Here is an 18490-nt window from a genome sequence, read left to right on the forward strand (position 1 = left end):
TGTCTGAGTCATTTTTCAACATTTTCAACTTCTATGTCTAATTACATCAAACCCTTATTGACCAGAATTTCTACTTTGAGCATTACATTTATGTCATTTTAACTAGTCAGCTGGCTATGATGGCATATGCCATCGCACCCATTTTTAATCTAATTTTTTGCAATTTTTTCAATTATAATTTTTTTCGGTTGATGATTGAAAAAACAGTCAAGAACATAAAGTCAGTTTCAATGTATTCATAAAACATTTTAATAAGGAAAATACAGTAAAACCTCGATAAGTCCTCACCTCATGTTATCAAAAAATTATGATGGCTTAAGTGGAGTGCCGTCAGTTTCAATGTGCAATATTGTGAAAATCGTATAAATTTAAACTAATATAAAATTTATTAAAATATGAATCAAAATTACAATATTAATAAAATTTATAGATAGCAAATGAAAAAAAAAAATAAGTAATAGATCAAAAAAATTTCTAACTGATTATGGTAAGATATACTGGTACACATTGATTTATAGTAGTAATTTTTATTTTTGACTAATCAGAGCAACTGTTAGAATAGGTAGCTTTTCTTCACAACAGAACTCTCTCACACATTGATTTTGCATATACATGAAATTTAATTTTAGAGTTTTAATTCTTCATCAGTAGTTCGTGATACAACTACAAGAGAGGTAATCTTGAATACAGGATCCACTTTTGACTTTGTGGGGGGGGGCACTGGGCAGAGAAAAGTAAATGTTAGAAGACCTCAACTTTGGAAAGAATGTCTGGTTTTTCAACAAAGATATTTTGTTTAAATTTGAAGCCCTAATTTAGTGGGGGTCCATGCAGAAAGCAAGTCTAGCTCGAACAGTCCCCAACGTTTCAAAAACCTTTGTCTACAAATGAACTTCCCAGCATAACGTTTATTACTTAAATCAGTGGTTTTAAAATCTTCAACCTTGGTAAGCCGGCAGCCCGGTTTTATTCATTTTTGTGAGTGGAAGGCTCAGTCAAACACAAGACCAACGAAAAATGAATGAGGAAAAATTAAACGACTGATCATTCAGGACCCGGCGGTTGGAAACACTGACTTAAACTGCCCTGTTTTGGTACATAGGCTTTTATGGTGACTTTTAACCATATGGCAATGCTGTTAACATGTCCTTTTTTTAATGGGTGCCCTAAAAAATAATCTGTTCCTCTCTCTGAAACCTTTTCATGGTGACGAGTAAATGAAGGTTGAATAACATTGTTGTCTATGAAAGCTGGAAGAGCCTGAAGAAAAACGATGACTTAATCAAAATGACAACTCATTAGGGTGATGTCTTTTAACGAGGTTTTACTATACATTTTATTAGCTTCAAACTTTTAAAAAGGCAAAACAGAGAAATTAATTGGCCAGCTGACTGATTAAAGAAGGCCATTCCCAGCATAAGTTTATATTTTCAATGAACAGAGTATTTCATTAATAAAAAGGACTGCAGATTGAAAAAATCACTTCAAAAAAAATCTCAATTATACACATTCTAATTCTTTGATGCTCAAATTGCTGATATATTAGCTTTTCACGTTTGAGAGTGAGGGGGGAAAGGGTTAAAAATGTATAGAAGCATCCTCGTAAATGTATAAAATATACATTTTTCAGTAATTTAACTTTGGAACAGGAAATAATAAATACAAAAAATAATGACAATGAATAATAAATATCACATTATTTTGAATGTAAAGAAATAAATTTCAGTTCCTTTTTTTTTGGCAGCATGTTATAATAGATACTGTCTATTCATCCGGTGATAGAATTTGTTTTGTTTTTTGTTTTTTTTGTTCTGGCTCTAATTAGCTTCATAACATGAAGATGAACCATACCTATTCAGGCCTAAAATACTAACTCTAAGTCTCAGAAACAGATATACAGGCAGTTAACATGTATTTTTTTCTTTTAGTTAGTATTCTAGGGTTAAAGAAACATAATATTGAAATACAGTCAAACCTGCTTATAGTGAAGAGCGCGTTAAATCTGGTCATTTGCTAAATTTGTATAGAAGTGGGAAAAAAATGAAATTTCGGATATTAAGTGCTTATAGCAAATATACATAACATGGTATGGTTATTAGTAAGGCTCAGATTTTTATGTCCTAAAGATGAAACGTTGTTGCTGATAAGTTAAAAAAAAACCTAAATTTACTGATCAGCAACGACATTTCATCTTTAGGGGCATAAAAATCTGGGCCCTGGTTATTAGACATGTGAAATATTTTTTTTTACCCTTTTCAAGCAACTTTATAATTTATATTTTATCCTTGACAGTTAAAACTTAGCACTTTTTGACAATTATTCCTCAAAAAAATAAAGAGCACAACACATGGGAAAGGAAAAATTACATTAATTGTCCTCACACTTAAGCTTACATTCATATTGGAAGTTAAGCGAGAATTGAATTAGCCGTTTTTTTAATTCAGATATTGGTCTGTTTTTCATCATCTCCCCATCCTTCCCTTCCAGACCAAGTTTTGCTGTTCCTGCACATTGACAACAAACCTTATGTGATAATGGGTCTTTTGCTGAATTATTTAATGGACATATTTATCCCTCATCAATTGTATTATCTCCATATTATGAGGACATATAGGTAAAAGCAGCTCAAACAGTTCTGTAGCTTTCCTTGTATTTACTTTTCAGGGTTTCTTCTTTTATGGGTTTATTCTTTGAAGTTACCCCTTTGAAATTGCTTGTTAAAGATACCATAAAAAAACTTGCTTGATAAGTGACAGAATTGCCATTGTACCAACAAAATGTATTAATTTGATAGATCCAGACACTCGCTAAACCAGGTCCCACTGAATTACTTCAGAAAAATGATATTAAAATATGTTAATTTAGGCCAAAATACTAAATAAATACGCATATGTGGCAAGCTAACCAATTATAAGTATTTCCAATAAGTCAGACATGTTAACACGAGCCATATTTGACTATAACAAATGCAATAAAAACTATAATTTATGCAAAAAAAGGAGTCCTGCATTTACTCTCAACCTCATTTCATATAACAATGGATTCACCGATAACATCTATTGTTACACAGAATATTGAAACACAGTAATTAGAAACTCATCATAATGCAGAACAGGAAATATTTCATTTCTGTCTAACCAAAAAAATATTTTTTACTGCATAACCATTTTTTGCTTTGCTTTCATTCTTGAGCTAACAATGATTTTGTAGAAATCAAGTCCTTGAAATAAAAACAAGCATAGCATTTGTTCTCTACAACATAGCTAGAATTATTTCAATGCACTCAAGATTGATAAGTTATTTTATTTCCCTGCAAATCATTGTAGCTTATCAAAAAATAACTTCATCGAAATGAGAGCATTTCAATTATATCTATGTGACTTTTTTTGAACAAAAAAAAAGAAAAACAAAATCAACAAAAACCTCAGATTTTTACTTTTTTTTTTCCTTGTTAAAAAAAAAACACTTCTTCTGCAACTCTCCTCAGTTCCGTTTTATGTACAGAATATACAATAAAAAAAACTTCACTTTTTGGTTTAATACAGCATCTTGTGTATTTTCAAAATCTTTCCCAGCCTCTGCTTCGGTGTTGCAAAACCCTTCTTTGGCCTTTTGTGAACAACTGAAATTACAGGATGCATAATCAATTACACATGACCATTGACACAGCGCGATTATAATCGAAATTCCAATTGCAAAAACATTGTAAAGTGAGAACCACTGGTCAGAGTTACTCAAAAATTTCCTGGGTGAATGAATACTGGAATTGAATACTGAAATGAATACTAGAGTAATAGAATTTTGTTTGGCAAAAGGATGAATTTACCTGTAGACGGTGCTTGTTTTCGTGGAACACTACTATTTAATCATACATGCACCTTGTATACATTCCTCTGCGGAATTTCTAACGAATTGGCACATGCCGAAATGTGTGTTGTGAGTATGTGTGGCCCCTAACACAAATATGTTGTTGAGTTGCGCTTGTTTAGTGTTCATGCTGCCATCTGTCTTCCACTTTCTGAAGTAAAGATGGAAATGCTTGTATTTTCATAGGTTTGCCTGCTCTCTGCCAAGAAACTTTTTCAAATGAGAGACAGACTTGCATTCGCACCTCAAAGCTGAAGAAACCATAGAAAGCCAACTTCAGCCCACAACCATTGTGCCGTCAACGGGATTCGAACCTGGATCCTCAGGACGAGAGTCCAGTAGGATGCTCGTGGAACACTAAGAAGCTCGCTCGCAGAAGGGAAACAAGAGCCAGCTAGGCAAAAACTACAATGTAGTTAATACAGCCCAAATTAAATGCATTTGCACATTTTGGCCTTTTCATTAGCATTAATGCATATAAATGCATAAAGAGAAGTTTCATGCATCAAAGAAGTTTCAGAATAAGTGCATATTTTTGAAGGTTTATTAAAGCTCAATCACTTTTTTCATAACTTCTCAAATAAATATTGCTCATATTTTCATATCAGGTTTTTTTTCTCCACAGTTAGGATTTAGTGAATTAATAGAGATGTTTGTAATATTTCCCATATATATAAACTGTTTCATTGTATGCTATTTGTAGAGGTGTTAAATAGTGTTCAGTTTGTTTTAGAAATATCATAGAAATTATTTCATTACTGAGTAGCCTTGACTGAGTAGAGATTAAAAATTCCTAAATAAAAAAAAGTTATTTGCATATGCACATGTATGCAGATTTTTTTTGTAAATTAATATGCACCAAGAAATAGAAAATATGCATTTTAAAAATATGTTTTTTGTATGGTGATTTTTTTTAATGTATATTTTCTCATGTTTGGTACATATTTTGACATTTTTATATTTCGTGACTTTTTTAGTGCATATAATCTGGTCCTCTAGTAGTTAACATGGCATAGTTCATGGAAACATATGAAAAAGAACACAGAAAACCAACACCATTGACTTAGAACATGGCCCAGCTGTTGGAATACGATGACTGATAATCCTGTCATTTTTGAATGGTTCTCTTCTGCAGCAGCTACTGGTGTGTCACATTGACACTGGTGTGTCAATGTGCTGAGGAATGGCATTTTGTATGAAAGCTGTGCTATCCACAAACTTACACATAATTGTGGCACTGTAACATTACTAGGACACCATTAAGATGACCTGGCTCATCTCTATACCTAGTCAACATATTTTTATATATTTATAGTGGAATTTTTGTTGTGAGAAAAGGCTTTATTGTGAAAAAGCTTTTGTTTCTCATAGCACAATCATTTCCATATTCATGCTTGCGTTCTCCATTACCTAAATGTGATGTGCAAACTTGACAAAATGCCATTTTTTTTAATTATATACATAGTTGCCAATATAATTTTGTGAATCTTCAATCTCTGAGGGTGAATATGCAAATCAGTTCTGTTGTTTAAAGTAGTCTTTTCAGGTGGTCAGTTCCCAGAGTTGGACTGTACCGCTTATATTCTTTCAGGTATAAATATTACTGTCTATAATGTTTGTTCTCACTACTTTTTGGGTTTCCATTCCTTATATGTAATTCTCACTAGCAGCTCTTGGAGAACTGCCCAATTGCTCATTTGGCGCTATCATCTGCTATGCTGTCTATCTAAACTTGGAATTCCATCCCCCTTGTGCGGTGGCACAATACTGGCTGCGCCAGATGCTCTCATCATCATGATCATCGTCCATCCTTGGTTCCGAGCCACAGTCTAATGCAACCTTTGTCCTGGCCTTCTATGGGTTCTTCTTGTGATCTCATTCTCTAGATCAGAGGTCTTCAATCTTTTTCCAGTCATAAGCACTGCCTATACCCATCATCAAAAGAAGAGCACACTTACGGCAAGTTTGACATATGAATAAAATTAGGATTTCAATCCTGGCATATATTTGTTTAATTGGAATGTTGATCAACCGCTCGCAAGCACAAAAATTAGACACAGGCATCAAGTACTCTGGGCACTTCACAGAGCACCATGGTGTTCACAGGAATGGGTTGAAGATGCCTGCTCCAGATGATCCGGTGCCCTGTTGTAACGTCATCGTAGCACAGCCTTCAGGCTCTGTAGTCGAAATGTTTCACTGATGTCACTCGTGTGTGCATGCTTGCAGTCAATCTGCGACTGGTGTGGTTCTCGGATATTTATTGTGCTGTGATATTGCAAACTTGCAACTGGATTTACTTGTAGTATGATTGGTTTGACAATTTCTTTCTTTGTTACCAAATTAAAAATTTTTTTTTTTTAATTGTTAACAAACTAATTGCGACTGTTTATAGAGAATCTGTTTTTGTCTCTCTCTCTCTCATTTGTATCACTGCACCATGATGGGAACCTGAGTTTTATGGTGGATTGTTACAGGTAATTGCGGAAAATATATTTATATGCTGGTCAGTGACAGTACAGGTGATGGGAGCCACAGGTTCTATCTCCTTAAAAAAGAATGGGCCAATGACAGAACCTGTGGCTCCCATGACCTGTACTATCTCCTTAAAAAAGAATGGGCCAATGATAAATGTTACTGTAAACTCCATCACTCAGTGATCTTTGCAGAATGAAGAGGTAATGGTTGCGGTGGGAACAGATTAGTTTTTGCTTTTATTCTGCAATTTTATGTATTGACAGCACCAAGCATATAGAAATGGGCTTTATCTGTCCACAATATGTGTTTCATTCTGTGAACAAATTTTGCATTTGTACAGCATCCATCTAACAGTAAATTTCTAATTTTTTTTCTTCCACCAAATAAAATTCCAGTTTTAGGAGAAAATTAAAAACTGAATTTCTTCATGAAAATTTTCGTCATTCTGACCAGTGGTAATTCTTTGACAGCACTTTGAAATTGGAACTTTAATCACTGTTCATTGACAACCAATATAACTCAAAATACAACAGCATATGGAGTTTTATTTGAATAGCATGAAATTCTTATTTTCACATCTTTTAAAAAGCCAACTACCTTAAATAGTACCAATATTTTTCATATATATCAAAAATATTTTTGATGGGAAACAGTTTCTTGACCATCAAGTTGATTAATTTCATAGTTCACCTTCAAAACACCATAGTGTGCCTCACTGTTTGACAATAAAATTCCGAAAGAGAAAAAAAAAATTGATTGTATTTATTATTTTTAGTTGGTTGTGTTGGAGTTCATGCTAATTTTCAATTCTGCTTTCGCAAAAAAACATGTTAGAAGGCAAGAATACCAAATTCTATAATTTTAGTAAATAAAATAACCAAATTATGAATTTGCTTAAAGTACACAATGATGAAACAATATACTACTACCTAACTGTACATGCATTTTGTACACGTATAGTTGTGGAATTTCCAATGAATTGGCACATGCTGGAGTGTGCATTTTGACTTGCACGTGCAGCCCAAAAATATCAATGTTGTCATAAAAATTTTTTGTTTATTAACTTGACTGAAAAAAGCAAATTATTAAAAAATCATGATTTTTTCCCCTTCAAATTATCCAAAAAATTTGAATTAAACAAGAAATTTTTACATTAAATTAGAAAGAAAACTCAAGGGAAGTTAATAAAAGTTCTGTATTATATTAAAATCAATTTTTATTCTGAAAAACTGAAGGAAACTTGATTTATTATTCTTTTTTACAGCCAGAGCTATACGTAAGTGACAATTATGACAGTGTTTATTTTCTGAAATAAGAAAACTGAGAATTCTATAAAAAATTCTATTCTTTTCTAAAATAATCTCATGTTTCTAAGTGCAATATTTGGAGATATATTAGTATTTAAAAATCTGAGAAAAGCTGGTAAAGAACAGCATAAATCGAGGAAAATAAATATCTATTAGTTGTGATGCTGTTTTTTTCAAAGTTCCTCCAATTTTTGAATTAAAATATCTGCGATTATTGCACTCAGGAACATGGAAGTTTGATACAGGAGATACAGGGAAATAATTTTCTAATTGGATTTTTGAGGACAGGGAGCCCATAAAAAATTAATAACCCCGTGCAACATGAATGGCGCATTTGAGTCTTCCACATTATTTGGATTATTCTTCTAATTGGAAGTATGTCTTTAGAATCAATAGTTCAACAGTAAAATGCTGCAAGGGGAATTAAGTAATCATCCTGTATGTTGATCAAAGTAAGTGATGAACTACATCTCACGATGTGGACTATCCATTACATTATAACTGGAGATATGGCTTATTTACTTGAAATTCAAGAATTCCCATAATTGTGGATCAAATTTTTTTTTCAAATGTTAGCATTGAACAGCAGAATGTTTTACCTTTGTGTACTTCTGGTGCGAATGGACGAGGTTTGTTAACAGGAGATGGTCCTGGCTGTAATGTTAGAGCTTGCTGCATAGCTGTCACTTCCTTGGCTTTTGGTTGTTGCGGTGGCGGTGGTGATGGTAGTGTAGGAGGAGGGGGTGGTGGAGGTGGTAAAACTTTCTTCTTCGTATACTGCCTCTTAGGTGTCTATTTGAAATTTTTCCAAAAAAAAAAATTATCACAGTGAAGCCTATGTACAACAAACTCAGAATATTTGGATGAAAGCTTTTTTTTCCATATTAATAACAAACGATACATAATAATAAAATGGATTTGGGTAAATACAATCATCATAAATAAAAAAACTTCGTTCAATACTTTGGTAGTTCATTTATGAGCACATTGAGCATTCAAAACAAGGATTAAAACATTTCTAAACTCCCTAAATTTTTTTTGTGATCAGTTTTGAATGGTATTAGCATTTTTTAATATAAGTACAGAGTGATTATAATTAAAGTTCATTTTTCAAAAGGCTGTAAAAAGAGAACCATTGGTCAGAATGACCTGATATTTCCCCTGAATATATATGAAGCAATGGGATTTTGTCTGGCGAAGGAAAAATGTTTAAAAAATTGACCGATAGATGCCACTGTACTCGTCATAATATGCAAATTAAAGGATGTGACCATAAAAAAATCGTAGAAAAGCAAACAGTAATGAAACCATCAGGAAAAGGATGTAGTAAATTAGCTGCTACTCAAGAAATGTTCAATATGCTGTCCACCGTTTTCTCCTATGAGCCAAAAATGCACAACAGCATGTTCCACAACAGATAGAAGTGTATCGGGGTGATGTTATAAATGTGTTGCGTAATGCGGTTTTCCAACTCAGCTAAGTTTGCAATAAGACCACTGCACACAACATTTTTGAGATGACCCCACAACCAGAAGTCACAAGGGTTCAGATCAGATGATAGTGACGGCCAAACTGTTGGAAAATTTCAACTGATAACTCTGTCATTGCCAAAATGTGTGCAATATGCGGAGGAGCGCAATCATGCATTAAAATTGTACTATCTGCGCTGTTGCAGTGCTGGAATGAGTTGGTTGTGCGAAGGAGATTCATACCGTTTCCCATTGATGGTACAGGTTACCGGACCCGAAGGACCTATCTACTCGAAAAAGAAGGGCCAAGAATAAACACTGCCGTAAACCCGCACCACAAAGTGACCTTTTGAGAATGAACAGGGTTGCATTTGGAATGGATTCTCTCTTGCCCACATCCTGCAATTTTGTGTATTGACAGAACCTTGGAGATGGAAATGGGCTTCGTCTGTCCACAAAAGGTTCTTTGGCCATGCATGGTCCACTTCCATCCGAGCAAGAAATTGTAGGGTGAAATTCGGCAGGTCCGCAAGAAACAACTCTTGAACATGCATATTTTTGTATGGATAGCATTGCAGGATGTTTCATAAAATTTTACGAACCTTGCTCACAGGCATGTCTAAAGTTCAGCCAATTCCCTGAGCAGTGCACGTTCCCAAAGCACTGCTTGACACTTCCTGCAATGCCGAAGCTACTTGCTCCACTTGTCCAGTTGACAGAGGGTGAGGTAGTTGCTCCATCTCCGGTGAAATAACTTCCAATTCGCTGCAGGTTCTTCTCAGAATGAGAGACTTGGTAACTGCAAACCATGGACAGGCAGCGGCCGGCAGCTGATGGTTTCACGCTGTAACATTACCAGCTTCACAGCCAGCCTGTCATCACCAAGTCAATATGACATCCCTAACTGAGATGCAAGAGCCTGAGTACAAGCCATTCATTTTTCATTTCATTCCATGCACCGCCCAGGCTCTATCGACCATTGTCAATTTTAGCCATTGCCCGGTGAGTACAAGCCAGAAAGAAGTGGTCCTAAATCTCCAGCAACCAAGGATGAGGTGTCACCCCAATGCCAAGTTCCAACACCACGGAAACAGGTAGCAGGCCCGTCATCACAGACAACCCGGGATAATGGATCTTACATGGTCACAAGATCAGGTCGCCTGGTAAAGCCTCCATCCAGGCTGACATACTCTCACAAATTATAAGAAACTTATGGTTTTCCCCTAAAGGGAGGAAGATGTTAATGATGTTATTAATTTATATGATCTTTATTATTATAACGAGTCGCGGAATGGCAACAGTATGGCATTCCAATGGCGGCTCGGTTGTTATGGTAACTTAGGGCTCAGCCGGAGGTTGAGTATTAAAGCGTCAGTTGTAGTCTCGTTCGTAATTGATGCTGTCGCATCACTAAACACCACTGACGTCAAAAAATTGCTTTCCTCCCTCCGCCACATTGCACAAACAAACCTGTCTCTTTTAATTTAGCAATCATCTTCTTTAGAGCGTTTGTAGACATTGGATCAGAGCCACTTCCAATACCCTATACTGTGAGGAATTTCTTTAATGCAGATTCCACACAGTCACCGTTCTTGTAAAAAAAGTTTCAAGAGCAGAGCCTGATCCTTCGATAACGAACGTCATGACGACCTTCTTGGACACAGAATTACAGGAGCTGCATGTTCCCCAACTTTTATCACAATTTCAATATGCGCATGTCATGTCTTTTAATTTGCATCTTATGATGAGTACAGCGCCATCTATCTGTCAATTTTTAAACTATTTTTTTCTTTTGCCAGACAAAATCCCATTGTTTCATGTATATTCAGGCGAAATATCAGGTCATTCTGACAAGTGGTTCTCTTTTTACAGCCTTTTCAAAAACAAACTTTAATTATAATCACCCTGTATTTTAGTGGAAACTAATTTCTTTTTTTTTCAAAATATATTAGAATGATTTAAAAAATAAACCATCACAGTATTCAGCATGAAATGTTTTTTGGTTTTTTTTTTTATAAACAGGCACTGTTTTTTAAATTATTATTAACCATTTATAATCCCCCCCCCCCTGCAAACATATCTGTGACTGGAAGTAAAAGACACTATGTCCATTTTCGCCAATATTGGAATAACGCTATTCATTTGCAGTGCTTTCAGTATACCACATATAGGTATAGCATAGCTGCCAACTTTGGAGAATGAGAATTCAGGTTTTCCCGCGGATCTAAATTGCGTACAAAAATAAATGTAAAAGGGATCTTTTAAAACTTTTTAGGGATTTTTCATCAGTAAAAGGGAAATTTTAAGGATATTTTCCCATTGCAAAAAATGTGACACCAAGCAATCCATCACCATTCATGGCCAACCAGTAGGTTAAAAAAAAAGTCCTTGGGTTAAATTACCTCGCAAAAATAAAATCTCGCAAACCTAAAAAATCTCTATTGGGCCCATAATGAGACATATGGATAAAGCAAATACACGCGATCGTGCCAATTTTGGATTTCGAAAGGCCAGATTGACACTTGCTGATTGGTGAATTTGGGTTTTCTCCCCAAAAATGAAATTCTTTTTGTGATTTGATGAAATATGACAATTTAAACAAGGCTTATGAAGCAGCAATTTTTTTTCAGGTAAATTCTTGGGAATAATTTTTTCCCTAAATGTATGGATTTTTCACAATCACGGGCGAAATTCGGGAGATAAAAGAATTTTTCATGAGTCTAGGAGATAGAGTAGAGATTCGGGAGACTTGGCAGCTATGGTATAGGATACTCAAGTCCTATTTCAATAAATAACAGAGACAGTCACTTCATAACACCAGTGAGCTTCATAGTAAGACATACTGAAAAACATCTTTAAATGGCTCTACTGCAAAGTTTTACTTTTGAGACATATCGCTCTTTACACTTCCGGCATACATATATCTAATAATACTGCTTTCAGGTGAGATATAATAAATAGGCACTTTAGAGCATGGGTTCTCACTTTTTTCACCCGCAACGTCCCTTACCCTAATCAATGCTTATCTGCGGCTCCCCAAAACAGTTTAATACAAAGAATCTCTTCCAAAAGCCATTACCAGGCCACCACTCTGAGATGTCCCTGACAAGGGACTGTAGAAAGGTATTATTATAAATGAGTTATTGTTATAAATGGAAATATATCAAGACTATGAAATGTTCAGAGGAACTAGAGATTAATATCGTTATATAGACGATTATTGTTATATATAGCTTTCACTGTATATGTTGTCAAGTATATATATATATGTATATATATATATATATATATATATATATATATATATATATATATATATATATATATATATATATATATATATATATATATGCTAACTCATCATAAAAATTCAAAATTTAAGGTAGAATGTAAAAAGGGACAGAGTGAAAAATGAAATTTTCTCATAAGTGAAAACTTGTGAATGTAATTGATTGTGAAATACAGACATACACAAATTTCAATTGACTTGGAAATTATACTATACACAACTGAAGCAAAAAAAAAATTTTTTTCAACTCACTGGAGTAGTAGATAGTTTTGCTGCTGCAGCTGCCAAGCCTGTTTCAATAGCTTCCTTTCGAACACCTTCTCGAACAGGTCGTTCAGGCTTTGGACAGTTTGGAACAAGTTTGGCTAAAAATGAAGATTGTTTGTCATGCATTTTGTTTCATATAAATTATTTAACATTTCAAATAAACGATGCGAGTTTCAAACACGAATGTTTGCTTTGTAAGTACCTTTTGGATTCCAAGGTCCATCCCGCCTGTTTTTACCTCTGGGTTTGAAAACATGATAATCATCATCTGTTGCTTCTAGTCCTAAGTAAACTACAGAAAGAGCAAAATCAATAACTATATTTAAGATATGCAAAAAAAAAACTAATGCATACAATGATACACTAGTACAAGTGTTCTAACGTTTTTTCAAGACATGTATATGATCTATATGGGGGAATTTTTAGCATTAGTTCAAACCCACCCATGTACAACCTGGGGTTTGAACCCAGACCTGCACAACCAGACTAACATGCTTATCACTTGACTGCCTAGAGGTTAAAATTCACTTCTTAAAAAAATAATACAGTGAATGCCTATGTAAAGATAAGGGGCTAGAGAAACATATCATTATAAAAAAGTTGTAGTCATAGCTAGCAAATATTAACACTGAAAAGTGCATCGAAACCAAGGAGTAATATTATAGTCAAGAGGCATTTTATATTGGCATTGTATATCAGATTGCTGTTGCAGAGGGTATTGTTATACAGTATTTTCACACTATTTGTGTTTCTATTCATTATCACAGTGAGGCAACAACATATTGATTAGCAAATGCAAGAATTTTTCTTTGAAAAATAGAGTTGAAAAAGTCTTGAAGTAGAGAAGTTCTCTGAATATATTTATATGCCTATAGTGACCTCTATCTGTACAATTAACATATAATGAATTGCATAGAAAAAAATTACTGTAATCAGAGTCTTGATGACATTGTTTCAGAGATTCTTCAAATTCTTCATCATCCTCATCATTGAATCTGGCTTTCATCTTGCGTTTTCTAACAGATTCATAAGAGCTCGGCCTAGGCTGTGGAGCAGATTTTTTGGCAAGGATGGAGAAATTGGCTACTGCAGTCTCAGCCAGTGAGAACTGGTTAGGCTCAGTGGTAGTGGGAATCGATGCTGGGGCAGCTTGATATGACTGCGTAACCATTGCATTTGGATCATTAGGATTTGTAAATAAGAAAGCACTTTTACTGATCGAAAGCATTCCTTGGATTGCTTCTCTGGTTGATGGTGATGTTCTTCCTCCACTATTTAAAAAAAATATATTAAAATCTTTAACTAGAAAAATATTAAAGATTGCAAAGCACAATTGAATCAAAATTTCAAGCTCAACACTTTAAGGGGGTTTTAAAATTTTCCCGATCTGGCATTGTAACTGCTACATTGGAAATAAAAGTGTTAATAACCCAAGATATTTCAAGGTCACAGAAATAAAGCAGATTAAGTTTGACAAGATATCTCAGGATTGCCATTGCAAGGGTTAACATGAGGGGGGGGGGAATAAAAGATACACAAGCGTGGCACTCTGAGATACTACTTCACTAAACACAAACTATGGCTGGCCATATCGCTATATTGTAATTTACTGCCATTAATGACATGGGTTGGAAATGAAAAAGCTATCTATCGGTGGTCGCCTCAAGTTCTTAAGGGGGAAAATGTATTATCTATATCCTCCCTCGGGTTCGAACCCAGGACCATGATAGCAACCTTCACGGTGGTACATAGGCCTAAGCATCTTACCACCACGCCACTCGGGCAGTAAGCTTGTGCTGGGCATGAATATTTTTTTCATGTAAACCTCATTTAAATTAGAGGTGGGAGAGAGGGATGGGGGAAATTACTGTACACACAAAGCATATTGCATTAGTATTAAATTATATAAAATATTATGAAATTTAATGCAACCATCCTATTTCAGGGTTTTCAAAAACAAAAAGTCAGTGTTTCCCATATTGAAAAATTAATGATTCATTAATTTTTGTTGTCATTTCAATGATTCAAATTTTATACCTCAAATCATCATCATCTAAACTGTTATCTTCATTTGCTAAACCAGTTGCCATGAGCAAGTCGTCAATAGTAGCATTCTTAGGAGGGTCAGCTGCCATTTCATCACCAGCATGCTGGATCACAGAGTGTTTGAATACACTGTCATCAACAGTTTTTCCATTAACTTGGAAAAAAAATTTAAGAAATTTTTTACAACTCATTTAAGAAATTTTGTACATATACAAATCCAATCAACTTTTCTGTTAAAAGTCAAACAATGTAAACTTCAAGAAACAACAAATTTTATTATACACTTGCAGGATTTAGCCACTTTATGACATTATCATACACAAAATGTCCCAGAACTCTGTTTCTATCACCACTCTAATTTTATCAGTAATTTCTCCAATGAAAGCCGCAGTTGTTACCCCCTTATTCAGAAGTTACATGATTCCCCTTTAGATTTTGCTGAAATGAGGCAATCTGAGAAAAGGCTGACAAATACTTAAAGGATATAATTTTAAACTTGCTGAATGGTCAGTGTGCAATTAATAAAGATTTATGGAACTGTGCAGTCATTGGAAAAGGTAGACTCATGCCCTCAATATATAAATTACATAATTTACCACATAACGTATTAAACTCTTTTCAGGATTATTTTCACAAAAATTAAATTTCAAAGTGCTGATCACCAAAAATACTTTTGTACTTACTAGAAAATTTAAGTTTAATGGTGTTTGCTTTAGATTCTAAATTGAAAGCTTCTTCAGCTCGTGAATGCTTTGTGAGGTCCAGGCCTTTGCTTTTAGACTTAGGTGGATTTTCGTCCACAACTAAATTGTCTTCATCAGAATCAACAAAGTCATATACAGATTCTTTCTTTGGAACAACACCACTAATATTGTTCTTACTGAAAAAGATTATGCAGAAGAAAACAACCATCAAATACATTCAAATCAAATTACTTTCATTATAAGTATCAGAAATATTCAATTTCCTCTATTCAATGTCAAATTCATTTTTAAAGATTAAAGCAACATGTTAATTTTTATTTCTTTAACTATTAAAAATGAAATTGATGTATTAATAACTCAATGTTATACTTATCAGATGATCCATCTTTTTAATACATAAATTTTGCTTGTATGTTTTTTTAAGAAAATCAAAACAATATAACTATTTTTTCCAACCCAAATAATGCATCTTTTATTTTCTTTAAAAAAAAGTTATGTAGACTAAATAAATAATACAAAGTATGAAAGACTGGAACTAAGCAGCCATGAAGATGAGCTCAAGGGGAAAAAATTCACACATGCCTCAGTGGGGACTCATACCTCTATCCTCTCAGACCCGGGAGTGCTCTACCATTAAGCTACACGGGACTGACATTTTCTTCCCCTTAAAGTGTACGGGTGTGCTGATTGGGATGAACATTGAATGCAGAGATGAAGAAAACCCTTTTCATCTCTGCTTGGTTCCAGTTTTTCATACTCTGTATGAACAGCAGAAAGTGACAGTCTCTCTCTGAATATATACCAATTTTTTCTCCCTTAACCTACAAAATCAAATGGAAATATACCTCACAGGTTGCATTTCAGTCATCTGGTACTGAAAGAAGTCACTTGCTTCTACATGTGGCACTTCCTTCCAACTAATAGGGTTATATAAATGCGCTGGAAGATGGGCTGGAAGTTCGTACTTCTGGTTTGACCTCTGAGAGAATTCTACTTTGGGAACCTGGCTAACAAATGTTGTCTGAATAGGTGATTTAGATGGCTCATTCCTACTCATCAAGTTGGGAGTGAGCGAGAACTTTAATGTTGTTGGTTCTGACTTTTCAACACCCTATAATGATGTGTTAAGAAAATAAAAACATGTTTGAATAAAGGCAAAAAAAAAAAAAAAAAAATCTATATTTTGATGAAAAGTTTTAATAATTTTCTTGGGATAAGGTTTCAAAAATTATCCTCGATAACAGGATATACAACCCATGTGTGGCCAGCAAAAACAGTTTTTACTCTTTTTTTAAAGGGCATAAACACACAACACAAGTGCACTCCCCCCCCCACTTCATAGCTTATCTATACTAATAAATATAGTATATTAAGAATTCTGACAAATGTAAATTTGTAATTACAGATGGGAATTCTAAATTCTTACTCTTAAAAAAGTAATAGGAATTGAATGAACACAATAGAATTATAACTAATCAGCAGTGAAAACTTCACAAATTTCTGAAGCGAGCAGAAGAAATGATAAATTAATAGAAAAAGAAAAAAAATTAAGATAAAAAATTCTAATGTGAATTTACACAAAAAAAAATTCTAGAATTTGGCTCCAGCTCAGAAAGAGCTATTGTTCAACAAAAATATAAAATATTCAGATTTTCAGGAAAAGGTTTTGCCAATTAATTTTTATTTTTGCATAATAAAAGAATTCATACTATTCTATGCTCCGATTCACTGCCATTCATATCCATATCTTTCTGCTTTCTTAACCTCGGAGGTGGTTTTTTAGTTGCGATCTGATTTGCATTTTTCGCCATTATGAATTTCTAGGGGGGAAAAAACAAATAAATTGATAATAGATCATCTTCATGCCAAAATTTCATTTTTTCAAGACGTTTCTGAGACATTTAATTAATTTCTATAAATTGACAAGCCAAATGAAATTATAGAGTACAACATAAAATTAGTTACAACATAAAGCTTGAATAAGAACATAAACTTCACTAACTTCAGCAGTTCGAATTTCACGTTGTAGATCTTTGATCAGTTTAGCAGCATTTATTCCTGGCGGAATATCTTCATGTTTCTAAGCAAAAAGATAAAAAAAAACAAGCAAGATTGAGAAATCTGTTACTAATTATATTTAACACAAAATCAATCATGCTATATATAACTGACTTGAAATAGGCTAGCTGTTAGAATGATATTTTATTTTAAGGCTCACCAGCCAACCATATTACAATCTTAATAATTATCACACAATATGCTCCAGTGCAATTGCACGAAGCCATCAAAGGGAGCTTGAGATTAGAGTAAATTTCTGAACAGTATAAACAGTAGATTAATGAGCTCAAACTTTTTTTTTTTATACTGTATTTACATTTGCAAACAGTTTGTAAGAATTTTAATATTGATTAAATGTATGTATAACGATACTCATTTCCCACAATACCAACCGATTAGGTGTTATTTTCTGGCATCAATTCATAAAAATGTAATGATGCTCTACAACAAGGATTCTTAACTAGGGGTTCATGGACCCATTGAAGGTCCCTGAGAGGCGACTTTAGAGGGGGGGGGGGTCTGCGAGCTTCAATGAAAAGCAATGTCTTAGAGAAACAATTATTGTCTTTACATTATTAATGTAATTTGGTTTTGAGGTCATTGGACTTCTTTCTATTGGCACAAGGGGTCCATGGAACTCCCAAAGTTGAGAATCCTTGCTCTAAAACTTCACAATAGTTAGTTTTTTGCTCCCTTGCTTCACTAACAAGTAAGATTTACTTAATTCCAAATCTCCCCACTACAGCAGCTGCAATTATTTTATACAGATCGGCCAAATTAGATACCCAAATAGAGAAACTTTATCAGTCAAATTTGAAGGGAAAAACATCACAACATCTGAATAAAAAGTAAACTATAAAAATAATAAAAACATATTTGGGTCATTCTCACAAAATTGGTATAAATTGTGACCCCAGCAGTTTACATTAAATATATTTGGCATGCAATTTTTTTTGGTCACTTTCAATTTATATTCCATTCTCTGACATGTCGCAACTATTTATA

General features: G+C 34.0%; 1 protein-coding gene across 1 annotated transcript in view; it reads right to left on the reverse strand.

Annotated features, from left to right (window-relative positions):
* Nucleotides 1-1811: 1811 nt before the first annotated feature.
* LOC149075693 (histone lysine demethylase PHF8-like) overlaps nucleotides 1812-18490 on the reverse strand; it is a 35661-nt gene continuing 18982 nt past the window's right edge. Inside the window, exons 11-20 of the mRNA XM_089243180.1 lie at nucleotides 17430-17507; nucleotides 17137-17247; nucleotides 16273-16538; nucleotides 15407-15603; nucleotides 14715-14877; nucleotides 13605-13948; nucleotides 12880-12969; nucleotides 12663-12775; nucleotides 8252-8444; nucleotides 1812-3622 (exon numbers count right to left, since the gene is read on the reverse strand). Of these exons, the coding sequence (XP_089099306.1) occupies nucleotides 3537-3622; nucleotides 8252-8444; nucleotides 12663-12775; nucleotides 12880-12969; nucleotides 13605-13948; nucleotides 14715-14877; nucleotides 15407-15603; nucleotides 16273-16538; nucleotides 17137-17247; nucleotides 17430-17507 (1641 nt within the window). The 3' untranslated portion in view covers nucleotides 1812-3536. The remainder of the gene's footprint in view (nucleotides 3623-8251; nucleotides 8445-12662; nucleotides 12776-12879; nucleotides 12970-13604; nucleotides 13949-14714; nucleotides 14878-15406; nucleotides 15604-16272; nucleotides 16539-17136; nucleotides 17248-17429; nucleotides 17508-18490) is intronic.

This window comes from Pholcus phalangioides, unplaced genomic scaffold, assembly GCF_987345545.1.
Source record: "Pholcus phalangioides strain wild (caught in Gottingen) unplaced genomic scaffold, Ppha-v1.0 ptg000015l_1, whole genome shotgun sequence".
In the NCBI taxonomy this organism is placed as follows: domain Eukaryota; kingdom Metazoa; phylum Arthropoda; class Arachnida; order Araneae; family Pholcidae; genus Pholcus; species Pholcus phalangioides.